This window comes from Phalacrocorax aristotelis, chromosome 10 (genome assembly GCF_949628215.1).
Source record: "Phalacrocorax aristotelis chromosome 10, bGulAri2.1, whole genome shotgun sequence".
Classification (NCBI taxonomy): Eukaryota; Metazoa; Chordata; class Aves; order Suliformes; family Phalacrocoracidae; genus Phalacrocorax; species Phalacrocorax aristotelis.
The window spans coordinates 4781233-4808580 of NC_134285.1; the positions used below are offsets into that span (position 1 = coordinate 4781233).

Below are 27348 nucleotides of genomic sequence, written 5' to 3' on the forward strand. Positions count from 1 at the left end.
ATGGGACATAATCATTGAGCCGAGACCTGCAGGCACGCCAATGGAAAGAGGGGAAAGAAAAGGCAAGGAAAGCTGGGAGATTAGGATGGAAAATGGAGCAACCAGGAAAAACAAAAGGAAGGTAGAGACTAGAAAAGGGTAGCTGTAGCAATAAGAAAGGGACAAGTAGGGAAAGAACAAGTGACAGACAGCAAGAATTAGTGAATGAAAGAAGGGAGCAGGTGACAGACAGCTGCAACTGTTAAGAGCTTCAGGAACATGCATGGGATCCAGACAGGAATTTCTAGAGAATGCGAGTGAAACTCAAGCAGGATAACCAGTGTTGAACTAAAAATGCCAGTGGTCCGGCTACTACCGTAGGGGAAGGTCTCTGTCATTTTTTTTCTTTCCCTTAGAGAAGATCCATTGCCCCACTGCCCACATAAAAGCAATCAAAGTAACTAGTCTTGGTGGTGGTACAACACACATTTGTCTTGTAGCACTAAGCCCTTCTGAAATGGTGAGCAGACAAGGTGTTGTCTGGATCACAGCAAGAGTGTTTAACTCACTAAATCCCCCAAGGCTGGAATTTCCAGCTTAGGAAAAGGGCGGCCTTTGTTGTAACTGGTTTTTGAAGATTGCTTTAATGGGGCACTGCCTGCACTTCCAGAAGCACGTGCTTTCCTCTAGGAATCCAGGCCTGCAGAAGAGAAGGGCTCAATCATTTATTTACAAGGCCATCCTGAAGCAGACAGTTTCAGCCTTTCCCAGACCATCTCTTTTGGTTGGAAAAAAGCATACATTTCCATAGCACATCCAGCTGACCAACACACAGGCATAATATTAATATTGGGGATAATATAAATATTAAGAAGCACTGCATATTTCTTCAGCCTCTTAAGTCTGTTACATTTGCTGCCCACATGAGACAAGGGAGCATAGTTGTCCTGCTTGCTGGTGGAGACAAATGGATGAGCTCTTACTTGGTTTAAGTTTTACCTGGAGAAACATCTTTTATTAAGGGCTAAGCACCCAGTCAGTGAAACAGCATTTGACCACCCATTTCCCCACGAGCCCGCCCAAGACTTATTAGCAGAGTAGCAAAGGAGGTGAAAAGCTACCTCGGTGGTCACCAGCTAAGTCCAACACTGCTCCTGCAGCTTCATGAGCTCCTCCTGCTGTGCCCTGATTTGTGAGGATGTATCCATTTGCAGAGTTTGCAGAGGAGGTCACAACTCGGACCATTGTAACAGTGGGAGCTTGTTGAACTACGTGAATTGCATGACATGAAGGCTGTTGAGAAGTCACTATTGATGCTGGCATGTACGCAACTGGTTTTGCCACCAGAGTAGATGGTCGGGGAGGAACAGCCATAATCACTGGCTGGGCACTGACTGGAGATCCTAAACAGAAGGGAGAAGCACACATTAATAGGAGAGGCAAAAAAGACCTCCACTCATTTCACCTATGCGCTTCTAATCTGCAATACTCAGTTCTTCAGCATTGGGAGGAGTGGGGTAGGGAACAAAAAATAAGGCTTCAGAAATACCACCTTCAATCTTCTGTTTCCTAACTTACAAAAACCTTCCCTGCCACCTGAGAACATTTCTGTGGAAAAAAGCCGCAATGAGCACAAAAAAAGCCAGCTTTACTTAATGAGCTTTGCCTCCCAACTTCACCAGGGACACCCTATACATCAGGCCAGTTACAGCACAGCTGACAAGCAGATACTTACTAGAGCTTAACAAATTACCAATGTCCTGACCACAGCACCAGAGCTCTATGTAGCCAAGCTGATCTTATCCAGAAGGCTGGTAAATTAGTGAGAGCGAGCTGTGCACTACCATGGCTACTCTGATGTCAATTCTTTCAAGCCACCTAGTTCAAGGTTAGCTCGGATGTTTCTACACATTCCTTTATCACCTGCCCCCCTTATCCCAAGACAGTAAGAAAAAATGGCCTGAAGTTGTATATGCATCATTAGACTAACAAAGTGGAGAGACCTAGATCCTCCTGTAACACACTGGCAGGAACATTCCTGCCGTGTCCTCAGCATGGTACTTGAGGCAATTTAACAGTCACTCTGTGAAAGAAGAGCTACTCACCAGGTGCACTCTGTGAATACCGATACTCTGGAACTGAGGCTAACTTTGACCCAAAGTCATGATCATGTGGAATGGGTGAGCCCTCCCGTGACAGGCACTCTGGAGTCTGTAGGCCACTAGAGTGAGGGGACAGCAGGCCAGGGTGAGTAGGGGAGGCAGGAGCACTCCTGAAACACCAGAACATAGTGTTGGCAAGTGTAGATACATTTCAACCACAACACAGCAGCAGAGGCCAAGAGTTATCTCCAGTACAGGATTCTCTAGCAGTAGGACAGCCTTTCTTCCACACTACCCACTACAGCCTTGCTGGGAAGAGTTGAAAAGTACACAGTAACCTCTCAAATGCTCTAGCGCCAAATACCGTCATATTATTCCTTGCTGAAATAAACTGGACCCTTCAGAGTATGCTTAACATTTCATTTTAAGATCTGCTGCTGACAAACAAGCTGGTAGTTCCTCGTGTTTTATAATTTCAGGCCATTCTCAAAGGATCTGTGTCAGGGAGTGATGAGGAGAGGAAGAAAAAGAGGCAACATAGATGCAAGTGTCTGTCCTGCGTATGCCTAAAGACCAGTTGCTCCGTCTTTTCCTCATTGCCTTCCTCCCCAGCAACTTGGTTCCCACCTCTGGTCCCACATGTGGCCAAGCACATGAGGAATTAAACATTTCTTTAATGACAAACAAGATAGGGAAGCTCATCAGCTGAAAACCTTTCCTCCTGCTTCCCCTGTTTTAGCAGACAGAAAAGAAACGATGCGTGGGAAGAACATGCAATTCAACACTAGCTGGAGCAGTTTCAAGTTTTATCCTCACAGCTACGGGGCTCAGAAAAAGCTGTCACTGCACATAGCTCCTCTTTTGCAGTTACATCGCTGACTGGAGTGGCTACACAAGACACCTCCCATTGCTTCACTGCTGACAACCATGATCAACCTCATCTTCCCTGTAAGACAGTGTTTTAAATACCACAAAAGTAATTCCCACTATGATCTTATCCACATCTAAACACAGCTTTCCTGAAATGAGAGATTAGCATCTGAAAACACTTACTCCAGCAATAACTGCTTTGAATTTTTTTGAAATTATGCCAAAACAGATATGTTATTTGCTGCATTTTTGTAGTTTGGTTCTAGATTTTTTTTTTTTGTAAACACTTAAGGAGTCGGAACAGTCTTCAGATTATGCCTCAGGACTATCCAACTATATTACCTCTCTAACTACAAACAAAACTAAAGTTTGCTCACCATACTTCAGGAGAAGTTTTTGTTTGTTTTCTTTGTAATGAGTTTGGCACAGAGATTAGAGGAAGTTGGAGTTACCTGGAAGAGAGAGGCCCAAAAGGTGTTCGGAAGCAGGACACTCCTCTTTGCCTTCGTTTTCTAAACGCTTGCTCTACTAGTTTGGCTTCAGAGGCAGGGTCAATTCGCCAAAAGGAGCCCTTTCCAGGTTCCTCCTGGGAGCGTGGGACTTTAATAAAGTAACGGTTCAAGGAGAGGTTGTGCCGAATGGAATTCTGCAGGAAGTAGAAGAATGAGATGATTATATTGCCAGGAGGAAGCGCGTAACAAAGATGAATGGGTTTCACCACTGAGCTTGGAAAAATAAAATCCACGCAACCAGATTCAGTGTTGAAGACAGAAACAAGTCACTCAACTCACACAGCTCCAAAGTCACAGGAGAACTGCAAAAGAAAACCTGGGGAAACGTGTCAAGAATTTCTACTAACCATGCTGAAAGATGGGTTTGCTTGGTAATATACCACCACTTAAATACATCTGGAGCCAGATAGTGCTGTGACTTTCCTGTGGAAAGCAATGAAAGCAGAGCTTTTGCTGAGGCAGGGGGAAATCACCGTAAACCACATCAGAACTCTCTCAAAAGCAGACCTTATTCTAGGCAAGCAGAAGAAAAATTGCCTGAGCCTGTACTAACTGCTTACCTGCTGAAAGATCACCGGGGTGCCCAAACATGCCCTAAAGGGCACTGCATCTCAGGGTAATCATAATGCAAGGCAGCCGACATGCCTTCAGACAGCTGTGTCTGAGGAGAATCCATTACCAATATGGCACTAGCTTAGCCTCTCTAAATGTTGACAAGACTATCCTTTTCACTGTAAAAGCTGCCTCTAACTGGCAGTAGCACTGCCTTTTGGGCTAGGAGAAAGGCTCAGTAAGCCCAGGTGTGCACAAACTCATCCCTCTTCCACTTTCAAGACAAAACAAGAGATTTTGTAGCAGCTTTAGATGAGCTCTTCACAAGTGAAGCCGTACAATGCCACTGGTAAGGGAGGGGAAAAGGCAATTTCACCTTCTACTGAAATGCACCTCTCTTTGAAGCAGGACACAGCAACTGGTTTGCAAAGCACAACTCTGCTGAGCAGGTTAAGGCAGGAAGTGAATTCCACAATTAATTAGAACTGCAGGGGAAAGCCAGGGAGGCAGAAATGTATTTATTCCAACTGTACTCAAAGTGCACCAAGCAGTACTGCTCCTGCCAGTTGAACACAATGAAATCAGCAGCTGCAAGAGTCTTTCCAGCTGCATTAGTGTATTATATTCAAACGACAACACCCATTTCAGGGGTGTGATGCCAAGAAAGTCTGAAAGTAGGTGGACCTGAGGTTTTTGGAACTTTGAAAGCAGCCCTCAAGTGAACACTTCAGTGTGACTTAGCATGTGTAAACTACATCCAAACTCTCCTATGAAGCTAGTCAGATTTCCTTTAATACCACAAGGAAGGCACAGATTCCAAGTTCCCCAAGTTTGCATTCTGAGATTCAAAACTTGCGAAGTGTGACTTAAGCAATGCAGTTGATACACTGGGAAAACAAAACATTTGTGATGAGTTCAGGTATTATGATTAAAAACTGGGATCTCAGTTTTAGGCTGGACATCATCTTCTTGGACAGATCACGCCAAAGACAAGGTGAAAGATTAACCAAGTATCTAAGCAGAGGAGTGAGTGACAGCAAGGATGTGGAAGAATAAAGACAAAAATGAAAGACATATGACTACAGCATTAGAAGGGTTTCAGAAACCAGAGGACCCAATAGTAACACACTACATTGCCCTAGAAAGTATTTAAAAAACCCGAATCACCCACAAACAAACCAGTTAGCTTATGTTAAACAAATTCACTCTGGGAATAGTCAAAGCAGCTCTATTCCCAGTGCCCCAAACCTTTACAGGATGTATTTCAAAGCAGATAAGCCCTGTCAAAGCAGTTTAAAAGCTTGTCAGTGTCAAGAAAGAACTCACCTGCCAGCCTTTGTCAGCAGTCCTGTAATACGGATAATGCTTGGTAATGTGGGCATAGATCCCACTTAGTGTTAATTGCCTGTCCTGTGCTGAAGATATAGCCTGCACAATTAGCTGAGCATAAGAATAGGGTGGCTTGGACTCATCCTACGGAAAAAAAACAAACAGCAATTTATTCACTAACAAAGAAGTCCTACAACAGAGCATACCAACAACCCAAACTAAAAAAGCACATTGGGCTGTAGTTTTCACAGATGCTAAGGGAGCATCTGGGGCAACTAGGAGCAGCATCACGCTCTTCCCTTTCACTGTGGTTTTATACTGCCGCCTCCTAATTTCACACAAGCATTTGTGTGCAAACAGGACTATAGGACAAGAGAGATTGAAGTATCTCCTTCCCTCTCCCCACAAACACACACAAAAAAGCTAACTTTAACCTGATTCCATTCCCCACTGAATCTACCACACGTGCTTACATCAGCACAAGGAACAGGATCAGGACAAGCAATTGGAGGCAAAGAGTTTGAGAGTGCAGGGTACATTCACTGCTTTCAGTGTTCATGAAGGTAAAGCCTTCAGTTCTGCCCAGCTACAACTACACTTTGTTAGAAAGGTTTCATGCAAGTATGCTATCAGCTCTCCTCCCAGCAACAAGCCCAATATGAAACTCGATCCCGTCCCTTCCCCTCTCCAGCAGGACTTGTTTCCTTCTAGGAACTTTGTTTGCCAGATCTCATATTCCCAGCTCTTCATATTACTCCATAAAGAACAGCCCTTCTTGTCTCAAGGGAGAATTCAATCTACAAAAAAAAGCCATCTACTATTGTGCTCCTCCACCCAATCCCAAATCAGGTGGTTTTAGATTGAGACCTCTAACTTTGATCTGAAGATCAGCTTACCAAAAGTAAATTTTATCATTATAACTAAGTTATTTTTTAATCTAAATTCCACTTTCTACTCTCCTCATTTAATGCTTGCTTGACAGGCCTTCATGTTTGTTTTAAAGTCAGAATACAGATTTCTCATGGCAAGGATCTGGTTTCTTCCCCTGCTTCCCCTTTCTCCAACTGTGTTTTGCAAAATACCATTAGTTAAAAGGGGAAAATGAGGCTCTGAATTTTAATGCACCTCTTCTTTATGGGTTCTTGATTTATCAAACATGAAAAAAAATTCTTCCTTATCCACTTTGGCAAATGACTTGAATACATTTTGGGCTGCTAAGCAGGCAGATTCATCATCTACTGCTAATAAGATGCTGGTTTGAAGGCATGGTCTCAAAATCCTGAAGAATACTGTACATAGTGCCCTTATGGCCAGAGTATTCTTAGACCCCTTTTATTGCCAGTGCTGGATATAGTTAAACTGCCAGGTCTTAATAAGCCTCCCAATGAGCATTGATGGGTAAGTAATGTTTCTCCGAACCTTTGGGCTGTCCCCGCCAGATGCATCTGCCTGCTGTTCTGATGCTGCTTTTGCGGCATACTCTGCTGCCAGCTGCAGATCCGAGGTAATGTTGTGAACAAAACGATATCCTGAGGATCCAGCACCACGTGGACTGGCTGGGCAAGAGTTGGGAACACTGGAGAGGCAAAAAGGAAATAAAGTTATTAGTTACTTCATTTATTAACAAGACACATAGATCTTACTCTCTAAGGTACACTAAAGCTCCCAGGTCACAAAGCAGAAGATATGCCTCAGACTTATTTTTGCCCCTGTGGCTTATCCAAAGCCCAGACAAATTGAGAAAAAAAACAGAGTAAAATTGGAATTTCTACAAAATCCTGACAGCCCCTTCTTTTTGCAATCACAAGACTGTAGAGTCTCAAAGCACTGAACAGCTCTTCTGTGATTAGAGAAGCACTTAAACCAATGCAGGACTTAAAACAACATACGCGGTATCAGGGATTAATACTTAACTAAATAAATAGCTTGGCTATTAAAACTTGTGAATGAACAACATGTCACTCTCCTTATAACACAGGTAATATTAAATAAATTCTTCTAAAGATACAGGCTATATTCTTTTACAGTATCATAGTTAACGCACCCAGCGCATGAGTCTGCCATGAAGGTCCCTGTCTAACACAACACATGAGCTTCAGAAGATCATACCCTGATCAGTGCCACACAGCTAGAAATAGGGATTTCCTTGATTCACCAGCACACAAGCACAGCTATCAAAGGGAGCTGCAATCACTGTTACAACAGAAGGTAGCTCACTCATCAGCTCCGGCTAGTGTGGGGAAAAGACACATTTAGAGTCCCAAGGCCACCACAAGATGGCATTACAGGAACAACTACTGGGCATGAAAGCTGCTAGAAAGCTACAAACAAATAAAAGGTCGCTGCAACTCGCAGTTCCACTCAGGCACATAGAAGTGAGTGCTACAAGATGAGAACTACTCAGAAAGGCTTGTCTAGGGATCACACATCCCTGATTTGCGGGGTTGGAAGGACAGGAAGAGAGGGATGAGTCTGGGAATCTGAAGTTCCCTTTTTCCATTCTCTGCTGTCCATCATTGAGGGTGCAATGCCAGAGCAGCACGATGCGTAGCCAAATCCCAGCATTACATGTCTTCTACATAAGAGCAGAGAAACAGTGAACAAGAAAGCAAAACAAAACACAGAAGACTTGCATAGCAAAACAAGCCGTTCAAATTGTATGAAGAGATGCAAACCGAAGCCCACAGCTGGGAACCAGAATGCAGGAAAATTGATGTAAACAATCCCCTTACCAGTCAAATGCCCCACAGCAGTACTAAACCCGACACAAATAAGTGCAGTAACTGACACTCATCACAGCATTGTGCTAAACGCTTCACTAAAATACACAGAACACTGTCCCTTCCTCAAAAAGGTGACTGTCTAAATAGCTTCCCCCACATGCATGTACACATGCAGACAGAGAAGAAAGTGAGACAACCCTTGTTTGCTCAATGGGCAATGCCTGTGGTGCATAAGCAATATGACGGTCTAAGGAATGACCGTTTCCGACCGCAGTCCAGCCTGTAAACTGAGAAGCGCTGCTTCTCCTTGTGGCATCTTTGCAAATGGCTGCAGTGCTGAGCTCAGCACAACCAAGACTGGTTTCTTTTAAAAGTGAATTACAGGAAAGGGGGGCCAGGGGAGAGGGAAAAGGCAACAGAATATCCAGCCACAAACCCTTGCAATAGGAAACCCAAGCTCACCCATCTCCCATACACTAGCCACGCAAAGTGTTGCACAGCTCCTGGTAACCCTTTCAGCGCCCACCGATAGTCCTTGGCGTTAATTGCTGATGCTGTTCAGAAGTGCAGCAGGAGGTGAACCTTTCAGAAAGCGCAAGGTATATAATATTCGTGAGCCCATACGTATAAATCTCCCTTTGCCAGAGATAAAGGCATTTCTTACCTACTCTTTAAAAATCAGAGACCTGTTTGTGCAGGAAAATGAATCAAAGTTTGCTATTTCATGCTTTGAGCCCACTTTGGAAGCGGATAATGCTAAACCACAGAAGACACTCTTGATGTCTTAGTATTCACACGGGGAGCTGGTGTGAATTTAATTATTCCACTGTCATTTTTCAATAGCTTCTCCACACACACACACATCTTATAATGTGTAGATAATTACAAATGAAAGTAATTTTCATACATGAAACAGTGACAAACTAAAAATGAGGCAATTCTTTTTATCTTTGTGTCTGGCACCCGAACAATTATTGTAACACACAGACTAGGAATGGAATAGAATGAAATAGTTCTCTTATATTGTTCTTTGTCTGCAGAAATATATGAACAGCAAACCACAAAGATGCAGCCAAAACTCAGGTCAAGGATATAGAAAAGAGAAAAGCTCTCAAGTAAATCTGTGCTCTGCACAGAGCTGTACTTCTTTGCTTTTTTTTTAAAATAAATAAAACTAGTATGGCCTCGAAGATTGTCCCATGCAGTTCAGACAAGAACTGATTTATTCTTCACGATCAGCAGAACAAGTAGCACAGATTTTTCTATTCAAATTTTAGCTTCTGAGGCTGATAATGAGTATGATCTCTTTTTTTTTAAAAAAAAAAAAAAGCAAAAGGGAGAAACCCTTACCCTCCAGGGCTGTGATTCTCTTGAGTGCTGACAAAGCCTCTCCAAGCTAAAGTGTTGTTAACTTTTAAAACCCAGTCTCTCTCCTGGTAGATAGTCACTGAAGAACCTGACAGTCCCCTAAAGAAGCAGCTGTCCCATGGAACAGCCACAGCAGCAGCTGCAGATTTGGAAGAGTTGTTATCCCTTTACCCGGATGGAGCACTTCTGCCCAGGTAGACCTGCCTCCTTTCAGCCTGGATCAATGATCAAATCAAGAGATGGGGTACAGAATGGACACGAACTTTTAGCCACTCCATGCAAAGAGATGGTGTAGCTAAGTGTTCACTCTCTCAGTCACAACAGAGCTCTTCACAGGGAAGGGAGAAAGAGCTGACTACTGGAAAAAACAAGGAGGCACAACCTGTTCCTCCCCCCACCGCAACATGAGACAGGAGTGAAGAAACAGTTTTACTAAAAATACCCATCTGAGGGTTAAGTTAAAATTAAACATTAGTGCAGTCAAAAGAAAACAAGCAAACACAATGCAGTGACATCAGTTTCCTGGAGTTCCTGGAATTCTCCTCACCACCCAGAGCCAGGGCTGGCCGGGGACGCTTGCATGCACTCACACCCCCTTTAAAAATATTATGGAACAAAGATTTTTCCCTACAAACACCCATTTGTGCTATAAAACAAAAATCAAGTGTGGGGACAGTGATTACAATTTGCTGGATATTAATGTTGCATCAATACTTGCCAATAACTTGATCCATTTTGATACTATAACCTGCTGCTGAGAAACACACAGCCAGGTTTGCATTTCACCCAGCTCTCAGACATCCTAACTCACTGCTGTGTTCCACGCTTACTGCCCATGCAGACAATCTTAGCTTACAAGCAATTCAAGCTAATTTGGGTTAAGCTTATCAGTTACAGAAGAGGGCATTTAGGAAAGGAAGCAAGTGTTTTATACTATTGAAAGCCACACAGAGCATGTAAGCAAGCCAGCTGCAGTTACCCACAGTCTTAATCCTGTGGCACCATGGTTAATGCCCCAAGTCCCAGAGATCTTTGATATCCACTGAGGATTCAACGTCTCAACTTGAAACACTGTCTGCAGGCAGCCATTGAGTCGCAGTTCCCCAAATACCAGAGACTCAGCTTCAGAGTCAGACTACCACCATGTGCTGAATCACATCAGTCCTTTGCAGCATGTTTTCCATTTAATACTTAACCCTTCTTCAGCTGGAAGGCCAGAAAGGTGTCTGCAATATATTCACCCATGTAACCGGCAGAATGCCTTTTAAACACAGGGCTTAACATCTTGCTATTGAGAACGTAACAGGTCTCGTAGCATCAGGATTCAGTTCCAACTCCTGCCAACAGGAATCTAGCCTCTTAAGTTCATAGCACTTTCTACCAACAGTTAAGTCTTCAAATGCCAGCTATTGGAGAGTATGTATGACTTAGTGCATTTCTGCTGGAATGTACAAAATCAGCATGATTTAGCTAAAGAATCAAAGTGCAAAAATAGGATGTGTCAATGTGTGCATGGTGTGTCCCCACCCAGGACACGGTGTGTTGCTTGTCTGTTCTCGCTGCAAAAAAAGAAGGGTACTGCAGATCTAAAGAAGGTACTGACCGTAATAACTGGAATGATCAGATACAGAACGGATTCCATACAGGAAACAAATAGTTTAAGACAGAAGGTGAGGTGCCAGACTATAAAAACAAAGTCAGGAAGAGGTGTTCAGCTCCTGGCCTCTTCCAATAGAAGAGATGGTGAACACAAAATGAAACTAAGCAGCACATCCAAAACAAGAGAAAGTGCTCCTACATTTGCAGTTACGCTGTGGAATAACATGGCAGATGCTAAATGTCTATGTGAATGCAAAAGGCCATTATACAAGTTCTTGGGGAAAGAAGGAAGACAGGGAATCCATCAGGGGCTTTATTATACAGATGGTCAGGAAGTCCCTGCTCCGAGGCTGCCCCCGATTGAAGAAAATGGAGGAGGCAGACTGCATGTTAATAAGCATTATTGTATATTTTCCATGTTCTTATATTGCCCCAGAGATACCCATCTGAGGCAGAATACTGGATTATAGGGATCTGTTGCCTGAGCACATAGAGATCCTTATGTAAAAATCTCCAGACTCTCTCAATACCAGCCACATGTTACAGACTAGGGAAAGAAGTAAAAATGAAGCAACAAGTGGTTAAATGATATATTTATGGTCATATTACAAGTCTATGAACATACTGGGAAGAGAAACATTCCTAAACTCCAGTGCCAGTTTCCCCTGAAGTAAAGGCAGTATGTAAATGCAGGGAAGTTGCCCTATTACTTTATTTCATTCTTTTCTGCATGGAAGGTATCTGTAGGGATCAAGCTATAGAGGCTTAATTTAAGCCAGGTATTTGGATAAAACTCCTATCCTCTCTATGACAAAGAAGAAAGACTACCTGGGATCCCACATAAAATTGTTCACCTGACTTGGAATCTGCATTGCTAAAGAGAAGAAAACCCATCTCTTCAACTTTGTGGTTTAGGATATGGTGTGCACATGGGCAGTGCCTTTGAAAAATGTCTAAGCACACATTTGCGAAGCAGGTACAAGAGGCATAGCAGTGGTCAGAGTTACAACCTTGGCAACGCTGCCAGTATACAGATTCCTATCTGAATAGGCAACTTTTTTAAAGCCCCTACTGAGTACAAAAGGGAGAATACTCATTTCTCAAAATCTTCACCAGCCTCCTCAAGTGCAAATTGGAGGTGTGCTGCTCTGCACATAAGGACTATGGTTAGAGAAGTGCCACAAACCTCAGACTACCCCTATATTCCATTTCATGAGCCTGCAAAAAGGGGCACCAAAAGATACAGGGTGTTTTTTTTTGTTTTTTTTTTTTTTTTAAACAAGCAATAACCAAGAATCAGGTCAAAGTACAGCACTTCAGCTTGCGAAACAAGCATTTCCATGATACACCAATCAGCAATAATGGGTGAGAATCCTCTGCCACTTTCTCCTTCCCCGGCCTAGCCCCAAAATCGTAACTCAAAGAAAGGCAAGTCCTTGCACGTTGCACGTTTCAGACAGGTTTCAGAAACAATCACAAGTGGTGAGGCTGCCAAACCAAGCTGGATTTTGATGTGAAAGGAAAAAAACTGAGAGCTACCCTGCCTGCTTAACGCTGAAGAACACCAAAGCTGTCTAACAAGCTGCAGTGAGAGAAAGTTCGCTATCCGCAAAGTTGAAATTCTTATTACTTGGTCTGTGCTCCAGTGGTTCCCCTCTTCGAAAGGAAGTGAGCTCACTCCGACCGTGGATTTGGTGAACATTTTATACTGATCAGGGGAAGAGGAAGTGCTTGTGTAGCTGGTGACATCTGCAACCTTTCCTCTAGCACATGGTCCATTATCTGAAATAAACATGCATAGGAACTCCCAAGCACAGTATGGATTGTTGCTTTTCTTACATGATGTATATGCATCACACTAGTTGGCTTGTGGTTTGGAGACAAGGGTGATTAAAAGTAATCATCGGTCTGTCCAATTGTGGGAGTTACTCGAGCTGTATATTCTGCCTGAATGCAGGAAGTAATGGATAACCGAGACAATGCAAAAGAGCCTGCAAAAAACCTGCCTCGGAGCTCTTCACCGGCTTTTTAGTTAGATGGCTAATAGTGCTATAAGAAGAAGGAATGCCTGAGTGAAAAGGAGCAGGCAACATTTATGCATCCTGTTCCAGTGAGCAAATGCATCCACTGAAGTCAGCATTCATTCAGCTTCCCACCTCATACCTTCAGAGGAAACGTGCAAGTTCAGATTAAATCCCAAGTGTTCTGAAACAGTGTTGTATAGCTGTCCTAGAGCCTATTAAAAAGCACTTCCTTTTTCAAGCCAAGTCTGAATCAAAGCATAGCCAGTATTTGCACGTCTACTATAACCTGGCTCACACACACACACCACCACCACCCCCCCCCATTCTGTCATGCTTTACGGAATAAAAGCTCAATACATAATTTATCTACTACACGCTCTCAGAAAGTAGTAATTACATTATACATGCATAAAAATCAGACAATGAATTTAAATGACCTGTTAAAGGCCACAAAACACGTTGGTGGCTAAGCCAAGATAACTGCAGTTCCTGGAGCGCAGGCCTCTGACTAACCCACTATCGGAGCATGCAACGTGCTACTGAATGAATTTTGCCTAGTGAAAATAAGGAAAAAAGGAAATAAGGTTTAAAGAATATAGCTTATGAAACCATGGCAATTCAGCTCACATCTTCAGGTTTACTAATAAGCTTATAAAACAAAAGATGCAGAAGGATACCACCTCATCTTTCATGATTCATACCACTAATTTCATTGTAAACTAGGTATTGACCCTTCTAGCATCAGCTGGACATGGGCAGGCACATTAAGTACTAAAAATTAAAATAGAAATTTGGGTCCACATACAAATATGTACCAGTTTAGCTATTAGCACAGAACCTCAGCAGACACTTTTCAAGCAGTGATTCTCACAGGGCTCTTCTTCCTGCATGTCAAAGTATTTTTTTTACTGATAAAGACTGTATGAGCTAACTATCCATGCCCTTCCAGTGAAAAAACAAACATGTACCAGACAAAATGTTCAAGCCCACAGTCATTCTGGTGCAGAGATAAGCCAGAAGTAACAGCCGTAAAATGTGAATAACGATACGGACCTATAGTACGGCATTTAGTATTTCTTTATTGTGTTTTTTTTTCAACTATCTGTATATCAGTGAGAACATAATTGCTGTTTAGAATAGGGAAGCATGTACAGAGGAATAATTTCATTCTCATAAATACTAAAAAACCAAACGCTGAGGGGCAGTGCTGGAGAGAGGTGCTATTTGGAAAACTGAGCTAAGTTACTACAGGGTCATTAAGACCAACTGGAAGATAATAAAAGGAAAACTAAACACTAAGTCAGCATGACTTTGAGACCAGGAATAAGCTCCTGCATCACACCTTGTCTCTGTGGATCTGTTTATAATCCAAGCACAAGCCACTCTGGGGACAAGACTGCAACACATACACGGAGTCACATTAATGCAGATACCATGGACTTAGCAAAGCTAAGTGTTCGTAGCATAGGCGAGGAACTTCATGTCACCAGTGTCACCCAGAAAGGATCTTCCAAATGCAAGGTGCAGAACCTTAAAGCCATGTACCGAAAGACCATCCCTTAACTCTGAAAACTGTGAATCACTTATATCTCCCAACAGGCAGAGCTGAATTTAACCAAGCTACACATGATTTTCACAAGCTTTTCAATGCCTTGAACCTACTGAGAAGAAATGTGGTGCTACTCTGCCCTTTCTTATGTCGTGTAAAATGGCAGGCTGTTTCTACCAATTTCTTACAACCACAGTGGCCTTTTCCTTTCTGGAACATGCAAGTCTGGCTTTTTTTAAAAAGAATTTTGAACTCAAAGCAGGAAGAAATAAGCCATGCTTGTGTGAAAGCCTCACAGCATGCTGCCAACCAACATTTTCCCTTAAAGCTGTACAACAGCATTCAAAACATCTACAAATGGCCCCTCCTGGAGATAAAACACCTAGCTAAGAAAAGAGTGGACACATTTTCTCCCTAGGAGAAAGCAGGAACCTTGCTTTGCAAAACTGCTGAGGGTGGCAGGTTTGGTTTTCTTTAACTAAAGCTCATTCCCTCTCTGGGCAGTGCACTTTGCAGAGGGGAAAATAAATAGGCTGGAAAAAGCCCAGAAGCTTGCAGCGGGGAACCTGCAGGGAAGCAACTGCAATGTAAACAGGGAGGCAGAGCAGGGCCGGGGGTCAGGAGGGCAGGGCTGGATCTGGCAGTGGGAGCACAGGTACAGCCCCTGACCCGCACTGAGGCAGAGGCAGGAAAAGAGGGCCCGGAGCCACTTTCCAAAAAGGAAATTTCACTCTGCCCAGGATTTCCAAACTGCTATAATTTTCCATGGGCCAATCAGGGAGGAGCAAGGCAAACACACCAAATTAGGAAAGTAAATACTAGAAGGGGGAGAGGGAGGAGGAGGAGGAGGAGGAGAGCTCGAGCTCATGCAACCACCTCCCAAAGCCAGCCATGGGAGAGGGGTGTGGGTTCCACACTGAACTCCCACCAGCGTTCCCAGACCTGCCCTTGGGAAAGGAGAAGGACACTGTGCCAGCCTCACCCACCACTGTGAAGCCACCAAGATAGCAGAGAGATGCCCTGAAAGCCAGATGGCCAAAATGCAGAGCTACATGCTCCCCAAAGAGAGTTCCCTTTCTCAGGCAGAAACCCCCAAATCACTTCCCAAAGCCTGGCCCACAGGGTACCAGAGCTGCAAGACCCTGCCAGGGGAGAGGGGAAGGTTGAAGGGGTTGAGCAGGGATGTTTACAAACGTGTCAGCCCCTCCTCTGTAAGAGGAACTCGGAAACGAAAGGGGTTTGTTTGGCAAGTGAAACCTCAGATGTCTTTTGAGGTTTTCTGAAGACTTGGCTGGATTAGCTTCTGCTCAAGACAAACGGATGCAATCATTAATCATCCTTATTAAACACTCCGTTAGGGGCTGAGCACAATTCAACACTACTATTTCCACTTTCTCCTTATGCAAAAGAAACATTCTCAGGGAGTCAAATATCAGTTGCAGTCATATGCCAGAGTCAAAAGATACAGCCTCTGTTAGTAACACAAACCACACTGTGCTGCTTTGCGCAAGATGACTGAATGGAAACTAACTACCATATGTTGGCAAAGAAACCTTCCCCCTGCCCTCCCAGCAACAAGCTTCATCTAAAAAGAGAAGGTTAAATATAAACTAAAAGCAGTGCCTGAACAGAGGACTAAAACCACAGCTACCTCCAGCCCCCTCTTTCTAGAATATCTGTCCTGCACATCTGTGCAGCTCTGCAAGATCAGGGGAAAAACCCAAATAAGCGAGTGCCTCCAGATCTATGCAAAACCAAGCTGGCTTCATTGTGACACTGAAGTCGTTCTCAGCCATGTAAATTTGAATACTACTCACTGAATTAGGGCTAACTGTCAGAAGATGTTTGTGTATTATACCTTTTTACAAATGTACAGACAAGAAAATAAACTGGAAGCTATTACCAGGTACTCTCTTGCTATTCTGAGACCTGCAGTTTTTAAAACTCTAATACATCACTCTATACCATGAGTCTACTTTACTTCATAAAATTTATTATACTTCAAGTAACAGCTTTAATGTTAAAGATTACTGCAACTCCATAATATCAACTCTGCCAAGAAAGAAAAGAAAAATATTCCAGGCAGTAAATTGATGTTCAGGTTATTTCTATTGCACATTCATTAATCAGTTTACAAGACAGGATACTTGAACAGATGTACATTCAGATCGCTACAGCCCCTCAGAATACAGTCAGCATCCTACCCCCATTTCCTTCTATTCCCAGGAAACCACGTGCCAATGGCCACCCTTGTCCCTAACTTCACATAACACCGGCACCGCCCAGCAACAACAGAATATTATTGAGGTAAAAATAAAACTGGCAGTCCTAACATAGAAAATATTTGCCTGCTTTCTTTTCTCCATGCATATAGGAATATCTAGCAAGAGCTACCCAATTCCACTGCCAAAGATAGTCTAGTAACTCTATAGTATTAAACAGAGACTCAATTTCCGCCCCCCCCCCCCCCCTTTGAGCTCTTAAACAAAACCCTTGTGGCCTACTTCTAGCCACCGTAACACAGTTTTTAACAGTCTTCCATGATTTTGAACAGCAGATATTTAACAATTTGGTGTTTGTTTTTTTAATGGTGTGTTTTATACACCAAGTACACCAGACAAACAACACAGGGCTGAGAGAGTGGTGTTGGAGAACACCCTTTCCAGACAGCACGCTTTGGATAGTTAACGTCTTACCTGATAGTGCCTGTGGGGGACGGGAGGGGACTGACCACGCTCCGGAGATCCGGCTCCGGGATGTGGATTTTCAGAGGTGATATTTGAGGATAAAGTGGCCGAAGGGGAGGTGATGAGGCTTCCTCTTTTGCTTCCTCTTTATGGTATAAAGATGTGAACTGGATCTTTATAACCGTGCTAGGGAACCGGAAAGTACATCTGTAAAGGAAAGAAAGGGAAAAGTCAGTTTCACATATGATGCTAAACGTATTTAAGTGTTTTTGTATGCAATTGGTTAGTCATTAATACATTCACAGCATGGAAGTCCACCATTCTCTATAGCATCTTTCTGCCCAGAGTCCCAGGCAGAATTACTGATCATTCACAAATCTCTGTACGTGTATCATAGTGTATCATGTATCATCTAGTGATTAGATGCAAGCTGAAGGTTTGGGTAAGCTAAGTGATTCCCCCACAGCCCTGTATTCAATCAATGACTAAGCCAGACGCAGAACTACTGTGACATACTCTGAGTTCCTGCCTATATCAAGGACTAGGATTTATCCACTCAGGAAGATCCAAGTTACTAGAAAGTGTCAAACCACCAGCAACAGGGAGCAAGAGAGCCATTGAGTCCAGACAGACCAACAAACAGCCTCCAGGTAAGACCAGTCAGCACTATTTGAAGACTGGCCTCTACATATTATATAACTAATACCCATTTATATCTCTGCACATGATGCTAAAGGATCATCTAGCAGGTTTCAGATTAAAATACATTAATTCAGAAGTGCCTCCCTTTATGCAGCATGGGTTATAGCTAACAGGGTCAGAACAGGGCCCCTGCAAGCCTACAGGCTTCATTTCTTCTCTAAATAACAGTTCTTTCCAACTGTTATTTAGGGGGGGAAAATAATCATGCATCTACAAGTGTAGCCTTCAGGAGACGCTGGGAAATTCAAAAGGAAGTAAGCACCAGCATTTTCCATATTTGAACATAAAGCTTTCTAATTTGTAGTGTCTGCAATAGGCACAGGGCTATAAGAGCAAGCGTTCTGTAGTTCTTCTTATTGCGCTTTAATTAGACAATAATGTGCAATCAATACAAACTTTCCAGGGATCATTTCACTGATAGTAAGGTTAGAGCACCAGGAAATAGAAACCACGTTTCATCGTGGGAAAGGCCAGTAGAGCACAGTAATTGTGCTGGCTTCCAGCACCTTGCCTGCCGAAGGAAATGAAGGGACTCTGGCAGTGTTGTTCCAGCACTGTAAGTGCTGGTGTAGGTTGTACATAATCCTTTTAACCAGTACATTATTGAATCCTGCCAGGTAACAGAACAAGGTGGCAGGTAAGTAAATCTGTATTTGTGACCACCTTATCTTAAAGCTGCTATCAACAGACATGCAGAGAAACATCCTATGACAGCTCTGAAAACATGCTCTCCTGCTCTTGATTCTTCCACACAAGCTAGCTTGGCTGTAAGGTAATGTTCAGAAACCTGCCGTGAAGAGCACAAAATTATCATTCAGGCATAGGAAGCTCATTCCCATCTCCCACCTCATCTCTCAAATGAGCTCGCTCAGCACTCAGCGGCTTGGACTTCCAATGGCTCTGTTATGTACAGCAGGAGTTTGCATTGCATTTAATTCACTTCAGAGGTCCTGCCACCTGCAGTCATTAATGCATTAAATAAGACCATCATTGCTGGCAATGCGGCCTAATCATGTTTATCTAGCCCTTCTAAACACAGTTCCCTGCAGACTCAATACAAATGCACAATTCAAAATAGCAGTGTCTGTGCCTTGCAATGTCTGCCAGCAGCAAGCACACAGCTGACCGAGATGAACCTGAAACAAGGCTGTTGAACCACTATTATGGATTTTAATCTTTCGTACCGCTATGTGGCTTTGCTTATAGAAAAAAGCAGATCATACATAAATTTGCAATGAACATCAAATGGACTAAGGCTCAATACGAGTATGCGCAAAGCCTCATCCTTTCTCAAGCCCTTACTGGGGAAAAAGCTGAGCTTTCTTTCACTGAGCAATGAAATTCTCTGCTGTAATGCCAGGTGCTCAGCATTTTTCAACATCTGAGTCAAGGCCAAATCCGTCCTCATTTAACAGTGTTCAGTGCAATCCCAATCTGCTGCTGATCTCAACAGGTCTGACTGCATAGAGCCCTAAGGCAGTTTTGCGGCGCTGTTGAGGCCAGAAGATCCCCACTGCACCTTTGCAGCAGTTATAAGCTCTATTTCGCTGCCACTTAAGCCTTCCTTTTCAGAAAGACCCAGGAACGTAAGATCCACTGCTTCCAGGTGATGGTACAACTATATCCTCAACTTACTGATGCTCTAAGAAATCGATACCTGCACCCAAAATGCTGTGAGGCAGTCCCATCAGTCTGCGACTATGGGCAATCTTAACAAAAGCTAACTTACTTTTCCAAAACCATGAGTCAACCTGAAATGTGAAGTCTGAACTAACCCCATGAATGTGTGCTGAAAGGCCTAATATTGCTGTTTCTTGAGAGCCTCCCCAAAGCTATCCAATCCAGCCATGTGACTTCCCCGCAATCTCAGACTGGAACAAGGGAAGAGAAACAGAGAGGCTGGGCTGACTACACAGGCAAACAATTTGTTGGCTTCTATGATCTCATTTTGAGAAGGACAGGCTTCCCAATCCACTGAAGCAGAACCCAGGACATACAGCTAGCTGTCACACATTATGCTAGCTAGCATGTACATGACCATTTTGTAAGGAACTAGTCCCAGAAAAATCAGAGAGTGGATATGTGCAAGGTTGCTCACAGCTTTAGAAGGCTTCTGCAGCCTGGTCTGTGCTGGCTTCCAGTATTGACGCTCCCTGCAGAAGTGGGGTGGGCGCAATTAATCCAAAAAGACTATATGCTTTTAACTGCTCTAAAAATCTGGACGCAGGAAACGGAAATGCAATGCAAAATATGGTGTAAATTCCTGACGAGCTCCTCCCCTCCCTCAGGGGTGAGAAGGTGCCTGTGATTAAAGTTATTGTTCCAGTCGCTATCACAACCACTGCAGTAATGCAAACTGACCACAGCACAGCCCAATACACTGCTTCAAATCAGCATACACACATTAATACTGGGGATCTGTGTCAATGAGATATCAGAAAAGCATGACTTCTGAATCATCTTGTCACAGGAAGCTCACTTTTCATTACACTGAACCTGAATACAGTTTTAACAAGCTTTTCTAATTATTCCTTTAATTATCTTCTTTCTGACCAAAAGAGGATAAACTCAAATTATACCAGATATTCCCACTTAGGAGTGGGGCACATTAGTGCAGGATTTCAGCCTATGAAAGTTGTACTTCTACAGAAGATAAACAGGACAAGACAGACAGCCCAAGCTGAACGGAGCATGCATTCCTTAAGATTACTGTATATATTTCAAGTTATTTAAACCGAGTTACACTACTTGATCCATACTGCATGATTCCTATCAAAGATGCATAGCAATTACTAACACTGCTTAACATTTCCATCATGAGAAAAAGATCAACCTGAAAGCACAGATTAGACTCAACATAAAAAGCATAATGAACTGGTATTTCCAAGGGTGCCCAAGAGGCAACTCTTAAGCACCACTGAAATTTCCAGCTGATTAGAGAGTGGTAAATTAATGGTCTACAAAGTCTCTTGGTCTTGGTACAGTGGGAAGCAACCTGCTTCAATTCCAGAACTGCGAAGTTTTATCCGATAACCTGCTACAGACAGGTACATTCTCCAATCCCTGGCTATAAAAAACCATATATATTGTACACAGTTAGAGTATGTTGCATACAGCTCAATTTCTTGTGAAAAAGGATTCTTGTTTCTCTAGGATGCCTTGCAAGGCAGTGAGAATAGAAAGCTTTTTTTTTTTAGTTTATGTTGAAACTAAACACACAAACATACACACACCGACCTCCATAAACTGCATAGAAACAATTCTTGCCTTACGAGATTACAGGCAGGAGAAAGTCAAAGAAAATGGATTGCTGGCTCCCTAGTGCATGCTTGAGTTCACAGACTGCATAGCACTCTTTGAATGCATGCTATATATACACTGGAGGCCAAGGGGAGAAGAAGTACACATGCCACACATGGTTACAGTGATATAAAAGATGTTGCTAGAATTTTTGTTTGTTGTAAATAAACGACGGATTTTTCCAAAACTTCCCTGGACAAGCTCCTCACACTGACAACACAGCTCCCATGCTATTAGGCACCCTTCATGTGGTGAACCAGTGACAGTGACCACAAACATTTCATCTATGTAAGGTCTGAAAATCAAGTGCTAGGGAAGACTAGACTTTACATCAACAGTCACCCCCAAAGCAGACTTCAGGAAAAACTTAGGTAAAATCCCCAACAAGACAACTCTACACCCTGCATGACTCTCTAAAAAGCAGACACATTCTCTGCCTCTTCAAAGCACCTTTTACTCAGAGATGCAAAGGAAACGGAGATGCATTTGCCGAAACACAGTACCAGGTTCAACAGAAGTTATTACAGTTGCCGATTTCTTTGTTAGAGCACCCTGAGTGCTGTTCAACACCAAACAACTTCTGCTAATATCTGCTGCATAAGAGCAAGAAATGGCTATTTAAAGAGATTTTAAAAGGAGACAGGAAACCGTGCTGGATTTATGGTTTTACATTTACACTGTGGAGAAGTAGTGACAAAATGCAGAAGACAAATCATTAAAAAGCCAAGGTGAAACTTTATATATAAATATATATATAAATGTATATATAAAACCTGTAATCATATTTTTATATATTATGTAACATACATAAACATAACATACAATATCATATGTCATATATAAACATAATTCCAGCTTATTACACAAAAGGAATAACTAGAAAAGTAGGTTGGAAGACTGTTACATGAGTTGTCATCAGCAAGTTGGTACCATCTTTGTCTACTTTATCTTGCTGTAATTTATGAAATCCTGTTATTCCTGAACGTTGTAATAACGTACCACTAGCATCTGCTTTACAAACAGTGCCGAGATGCAGGTTGATTGAGGAACATTATGAAATGCTTAGTTAAAAATAACACTTTTCACAATTTGAATCAGAACAGTAACACAGTAATGGGGTTTCATTCAGAAAACTTGGTTAAGCATGACTGTCTCCCTGTGCTGCAACTGCCATTTTTTTTTTTAGACTTGCAGATACTGTTACCACACCACTGACTCTCAGTATCTAAATCTTTCCGCCTGCCACATGATGCGAGGGGACAGTAGCCCAACTCTTAAGCATGAGGCAGTTATCTCTATAATCAGTAAATTCCTTGGATTCAGCAAACAGACAGCCAGAGCTCTAATTACAGCAGCACATGTTGTGATAAAACAGAACTATGTCACTACTAGCTAAAGTTTGACGAAGGATGCCCACAAAAACCCTCGTAAAAGAAAAAAAATCCTAACGAAGCCCCACATACTAGCTGTTACTCTGTCCCCTGTAACTTCTCTGAAACCAATTTCTTTTTTGTGTTAATTACATATAATTCATGGAGAAGAATACAGTATTATTCCCATGCACAAAGTTCCAAAAACATGTTGGGTTTCTCAGCTCAAGTGAGAATTTGCCATCAGTCATCTTTATCAAGTTATTACCATTACCAGTTACTCCAAAGTACTTGACATGATTTTACTGGAGTGCAAGGCAGATACTTCTCACCCTTTCAGTCAGTGTGTAGGGTACATACACCAAAATTTCATGTGCAGGTACTGTACATAGCAGCCCTTACAGAGAAGTGTCCCAATTATCTCCTGTAACTCATTTTCTTCGTCTGCTGTAATCAGCTAAGTGAAGAACCACATGCCTTCATCTATGAAAATCAAGTTCCCATTAAGTCACAAATCCACTCCCTATTCCCATAATACTTTGAAGCAGTCTGAAAGGAGGTACCATGGAAAACATAAAAGACTCACTGGGAAAGTTTAGGCAGCAGTGCACCCAATATCAAACTAAATTTGGTTAGTAAGAGATAAGTGTTTGCTTCACTTAACTAAACATATATCTAAGCCCTGAAGGTCCGCCCATGGAGAGATAAGCAAACTGAGACAAGAACAACTACCTCAGACTCACATTTCTTCAAAAACAAGGCTCTGTGACTGCTGTGACCAGTGCAAAACAGCTGAGCTGGGAACATTGATTGAGCAAGATTTGTTGCTTTGTGATGCTGCGCTCTGCCCAGGGAGAGCAACGCTCTTTGAAATTTCAGCTTTTCTGCAGCAAGCCTCACTGTATTACTCAGCATGAAACAAAGCCCTTCAACTGCAAGAATATTTAGAAGGGTTTCTCCCCTTTTCGGTAACTAAAACAACCAAATCCATTTTCTCCATCTTCACAAAAATAAACTAGACCCTCACGACCCAATAGGAATAATCGTCAGAAGTATTGTGCTCAAAATTACTATTTTGCTGGAACAACGGTTGTCTGAAGCAGCAAGGGGGGCAAACCCAGAAGTAGCAACCCCACTTCTCAATCACAAGTGAATTAAAATGAATATTAGTTTGAATGAATGTCATAAAACTGTACAACAAGCTCTGAAAGATGTCTGAGCTGTCACAGGTTAGGTACTATTCACCCTCCTTTAGAGTAAAATAATAATAAAATCATCCAACACTTCCTGTTCCACTCCCTACCCTAGAATTGTTTTTCCCCTAAATAACACTTTGTAAGCAATACCAATAAAAAAACAGTTCTATCATCCACTTGGCTAGTGTTATCTGCATTCCAAATGAAGAAGTTAATTGCACTGAGACTACAGAAAGAGTTCTAGAGGAATGAAGACAAATACATTTTATTCTCTTAAGTCTAAATACACATTACAAAACAAGCATGTACCTATCACCATGGCAATTTAAGAGTCATTATAATTCTTTTCTCTACGCATCCCTTTAGGCTGGGGGACGCAGGCAGCATAACTGCCAGGTTTTTAGGAGCGCTTGGTTCATTTTGGAGGTTTCTACAGTCTTAAAGTAATGAGTTTTCCGCATTTGCTATTTCCCTTTCAATTGCTCTACTGATCTGACCAGATTTAACAAGGAAATCCTACTGAGGGTCCACCCATAAAGTCCTTTATCAAACACACATCAGAAATATCTGTAATGTGATGGTTGTGAAATCATTTGTTGCATTCGAGAAGAGATAAGCAAAGGGTCTGCAAGTAAATGGTGAAGCCCAGAATCCACATTTGTTCTTCCTGGAATGAATCAACTCATTCTGAAGACAAGCACATTGCCAGACAGCAATAGGACAAGGAAATAAACTGCAGTGCTCCCTGTGAAATCGCCTCTGGTGTTATAGCTCTTCCTCTAATTAAACAATAGTGGATAAAAGTCACCATTAGTGTTTCTAACATAACTGAAGGAAAACTAGATTTAGAAAGTACTGAGATTATCTGCAAATAAAGGAATACAGCGATCTGTGTTACTGCTGAAAAGTAAGAGCAATCCATTTAAGTGTTTGGTCATAATTATTCTGTAAATCACAACACGAGTTTAGATCAGGAGGACTGGTTTCTAACCCCAGTTAAGCTGAGCTCACAAATCACTTGCCTTGCGTGCCTTGAAACACAATATACACTGTCACACTTAACATTACAGCTATACAAAGAAGTACATGTATCAGCTGGGACTGAAATAAAATTGTCTGTGGGTGAGCACGGGTTTGAAATAATTAGTTGAATTCAAGAGAGTGGTCTTACTTCTAATTAATGAATTTTAGTTTTCTTCTGTTGGGAACTTTTTCCAGAAAAAGTACCAGCAACTATTTCCATTGCCCTGTTATGCCAGATGCACAAGCAGCTCAACTTCAGTGCACTGCGGTCCCTGGCATTAGCCACGTAAGTATCATTCCTGTACTAGAGCTAATGTAAACCTGGTTTTAGTAAAGGCACACTGACACTGAATTCCTCATACCCGACCCAGTGGAATTATCATCAACTAGCCTATAACTCCAGATTACTGGAAGGATTTTCTGTCCTTCCCCTGAAAGGTATCTGGGTTAGCTGGAAATCTTCTTCTTTCTATGGTCACCCTGGACTTGCTGGGATGAGTGACTAGACAACTGGGTAAAGTTCTGCAGCTCACATGGATGGCCCACTGGTTTATTCTGCCTTAAAAGTCATCTTCTCCCCGAAGAGATATCAGTTGTGCCACTCAATTTAACGCAGATTTATTTTGACACAATCTTTTCCTCTGCTGTAAGAGGAATTTCCTTTACCCCCCTTGCTGTTCCTTCCCCTCAGCCATTTCCTCTCAATGTCACCCTCGTGCCAATAGTACCATCCAAACAACTGCACAGCAAGTCAAACCAGGTAGCTGAAATAATTTTTCTTTTGTTGGAATAAGTCATCAGGCAGATCAGTTCCCTGATCTTGCCTTCCATGGCAACACAAGCACCAACACAGAGGAGGCAGAGGGAACAAGCATCAAGGGGAGGAAGGAAAGGAGGAGGTACCAGCAGAAATGTTGCAGATTTGTGACAGATTATAAAGAAAACAGAGCATGTAACCACAGACACAGATTTAAGCGTCACATGATCCAAACACTGCCTTCTCCTTTCAGAAAATGAAATGCAAGTCATTCATTTTGAGAAAAGCTCTGGTCTTTATCAGATAAATCAGATCAGCCACCATGATGATGCTCTAAAGCTGGAAATTTTCAAAAGTTCCTGAAACAGAAAAGTCACTTTTTTTAAAATTCAGCTTAATTATTTAAAACCCAAAGTCACTCAGCTGTATGCAAGAGGACCAAACAAAGACTGAAAATGTTTTCTGCATTCCAACAAGTGCTTCCCATGGCCCCGTACCCATGGCAATTCTCCCATAGCAACCAGCAGGTCACATCTGCAGGAGCACGAGTGGGTTTGTGGTCGTCTCGGATGGGATACACAGGCTCTGCATGCTGCAAAAGAAGTGCTTTTTAGTACCTTCATGCTTCTAGAGTTTATTCACTGATTGTCCTTGAGAAAAGCAAGCGCAGTAAGACAGCTGAATAAGGACAATGCTTCAGGAAAAATTAAAATTGCCATTTCTTTTTGTCACAGACAAGAGCTTTTCCTTATGCTCCTTGCTACTGTTTAGCTGGAGCTGTACACATGGTAAAGGATTTTTCCCCTAATAAGAAGGCACCACAGATTACCCTGGGATTTGCCTAACACTGCACATTACCATGCTTGAAACAAGGTTTCCAACATAGCCAGACAAGATTTCTGATGGGCAAAGAGCGTGTGCAGGCAAGTGTATCTATTTAAAACAAACACTACCAGCAGCATCAGGCAAAACCACAACTTATGAATAGCTATGTCTCTTAAAAGCACCAAGTAAATTAGCTGTAATGAATGTTTCTATTGAGCTCAGTTGCACAGGGCTTCCCTTTCTGCCATTTCATCAAGGTTCAAACACACTGAGAAACACTTCCACAATCAGGCAGTTTTTCAGATAGGTATTTTGGCAAACTCCTTTGAAGGCAGCAATGTTCACAGGAAAGTTTGGGCAAACTCTGGGATTTCTTTCCCTGCCAGCACCATGCACACACACACAAGTTATTTTGTTTCTTCAGTGCCTCCAGTCTCTGCAGACATCCCACCTTGCAGTGCTGATCAACAGCAAGGTCACTAGCCCAGCCCAGGAAAAAGGCAGTAAGTGAAACCAAGCCAAGCAGGTGGCAGAGGGGGAAGAGTGTAAACACCCCTAGGCTGATCAGGAAGGCTAAAAAGGGAAAGAAATACCAGAAGCCCAACCCAAAGAACATAAAAATGCTGGTTTGGTTCATGTATATCTTCTTTAAAAGTCCACAGGAGAAGATGAGCGCTTTTTTTTTTGAGGCTCCGACAACTAGATGTTTGAAAGCAAAACATTAGGAGAGTTTGTACTGCAAAACTATGCTGTAAAACTTCAGTCATTTTATTCTACACATCTTCCCTACAATTTCTTATCTAGCAAGCCTTTTAATTGCTGTCACAGAGCTAACTGATAAATCGAGCAACATCACCAACACAAATGATGGCAGTTAATTT

The 27348-nt window shown here is 42.4% G+C and overlaps 1 protein-coding gene across 2 annotated transcripts in view; it reads right to left on the reverse strand.

Moving 5' to 3' along the window:
- The window catches only part of FOXK1 (forkhead box K1), a 57760-nt gene that overhangs the window by 13346 nt on the left and 17066 nt on the right, over positions 1-27348 (reverse strand). For both annotated transcript variants that reach the window (XM_075104846.1, XM_075104847.1), the window contains exons 2-7: positions 17304-17501; positions 6764-6920; positions 5342-5488; positions 3404-3597; positions 2085-2251; positions 1101-1382 (exon numbers count right to left, since the gene is read on the reverse strand). In XM_075104846.1, the coding sequence (XP_074960947.1) occupies positions 1101-1382; positions 2085-2251; positions 3404-3597; positions 5342-5488; positions 6764-6920; positions 17304-17501 (1145 nt within the window). The remainder of the gene's footprint in view (positions 1-1100; positions 1383-2084; positions 2252-3403; positions 3598-5341; positions 5489-6763; positions 6921-17303; positions 17502-27348) is intronic.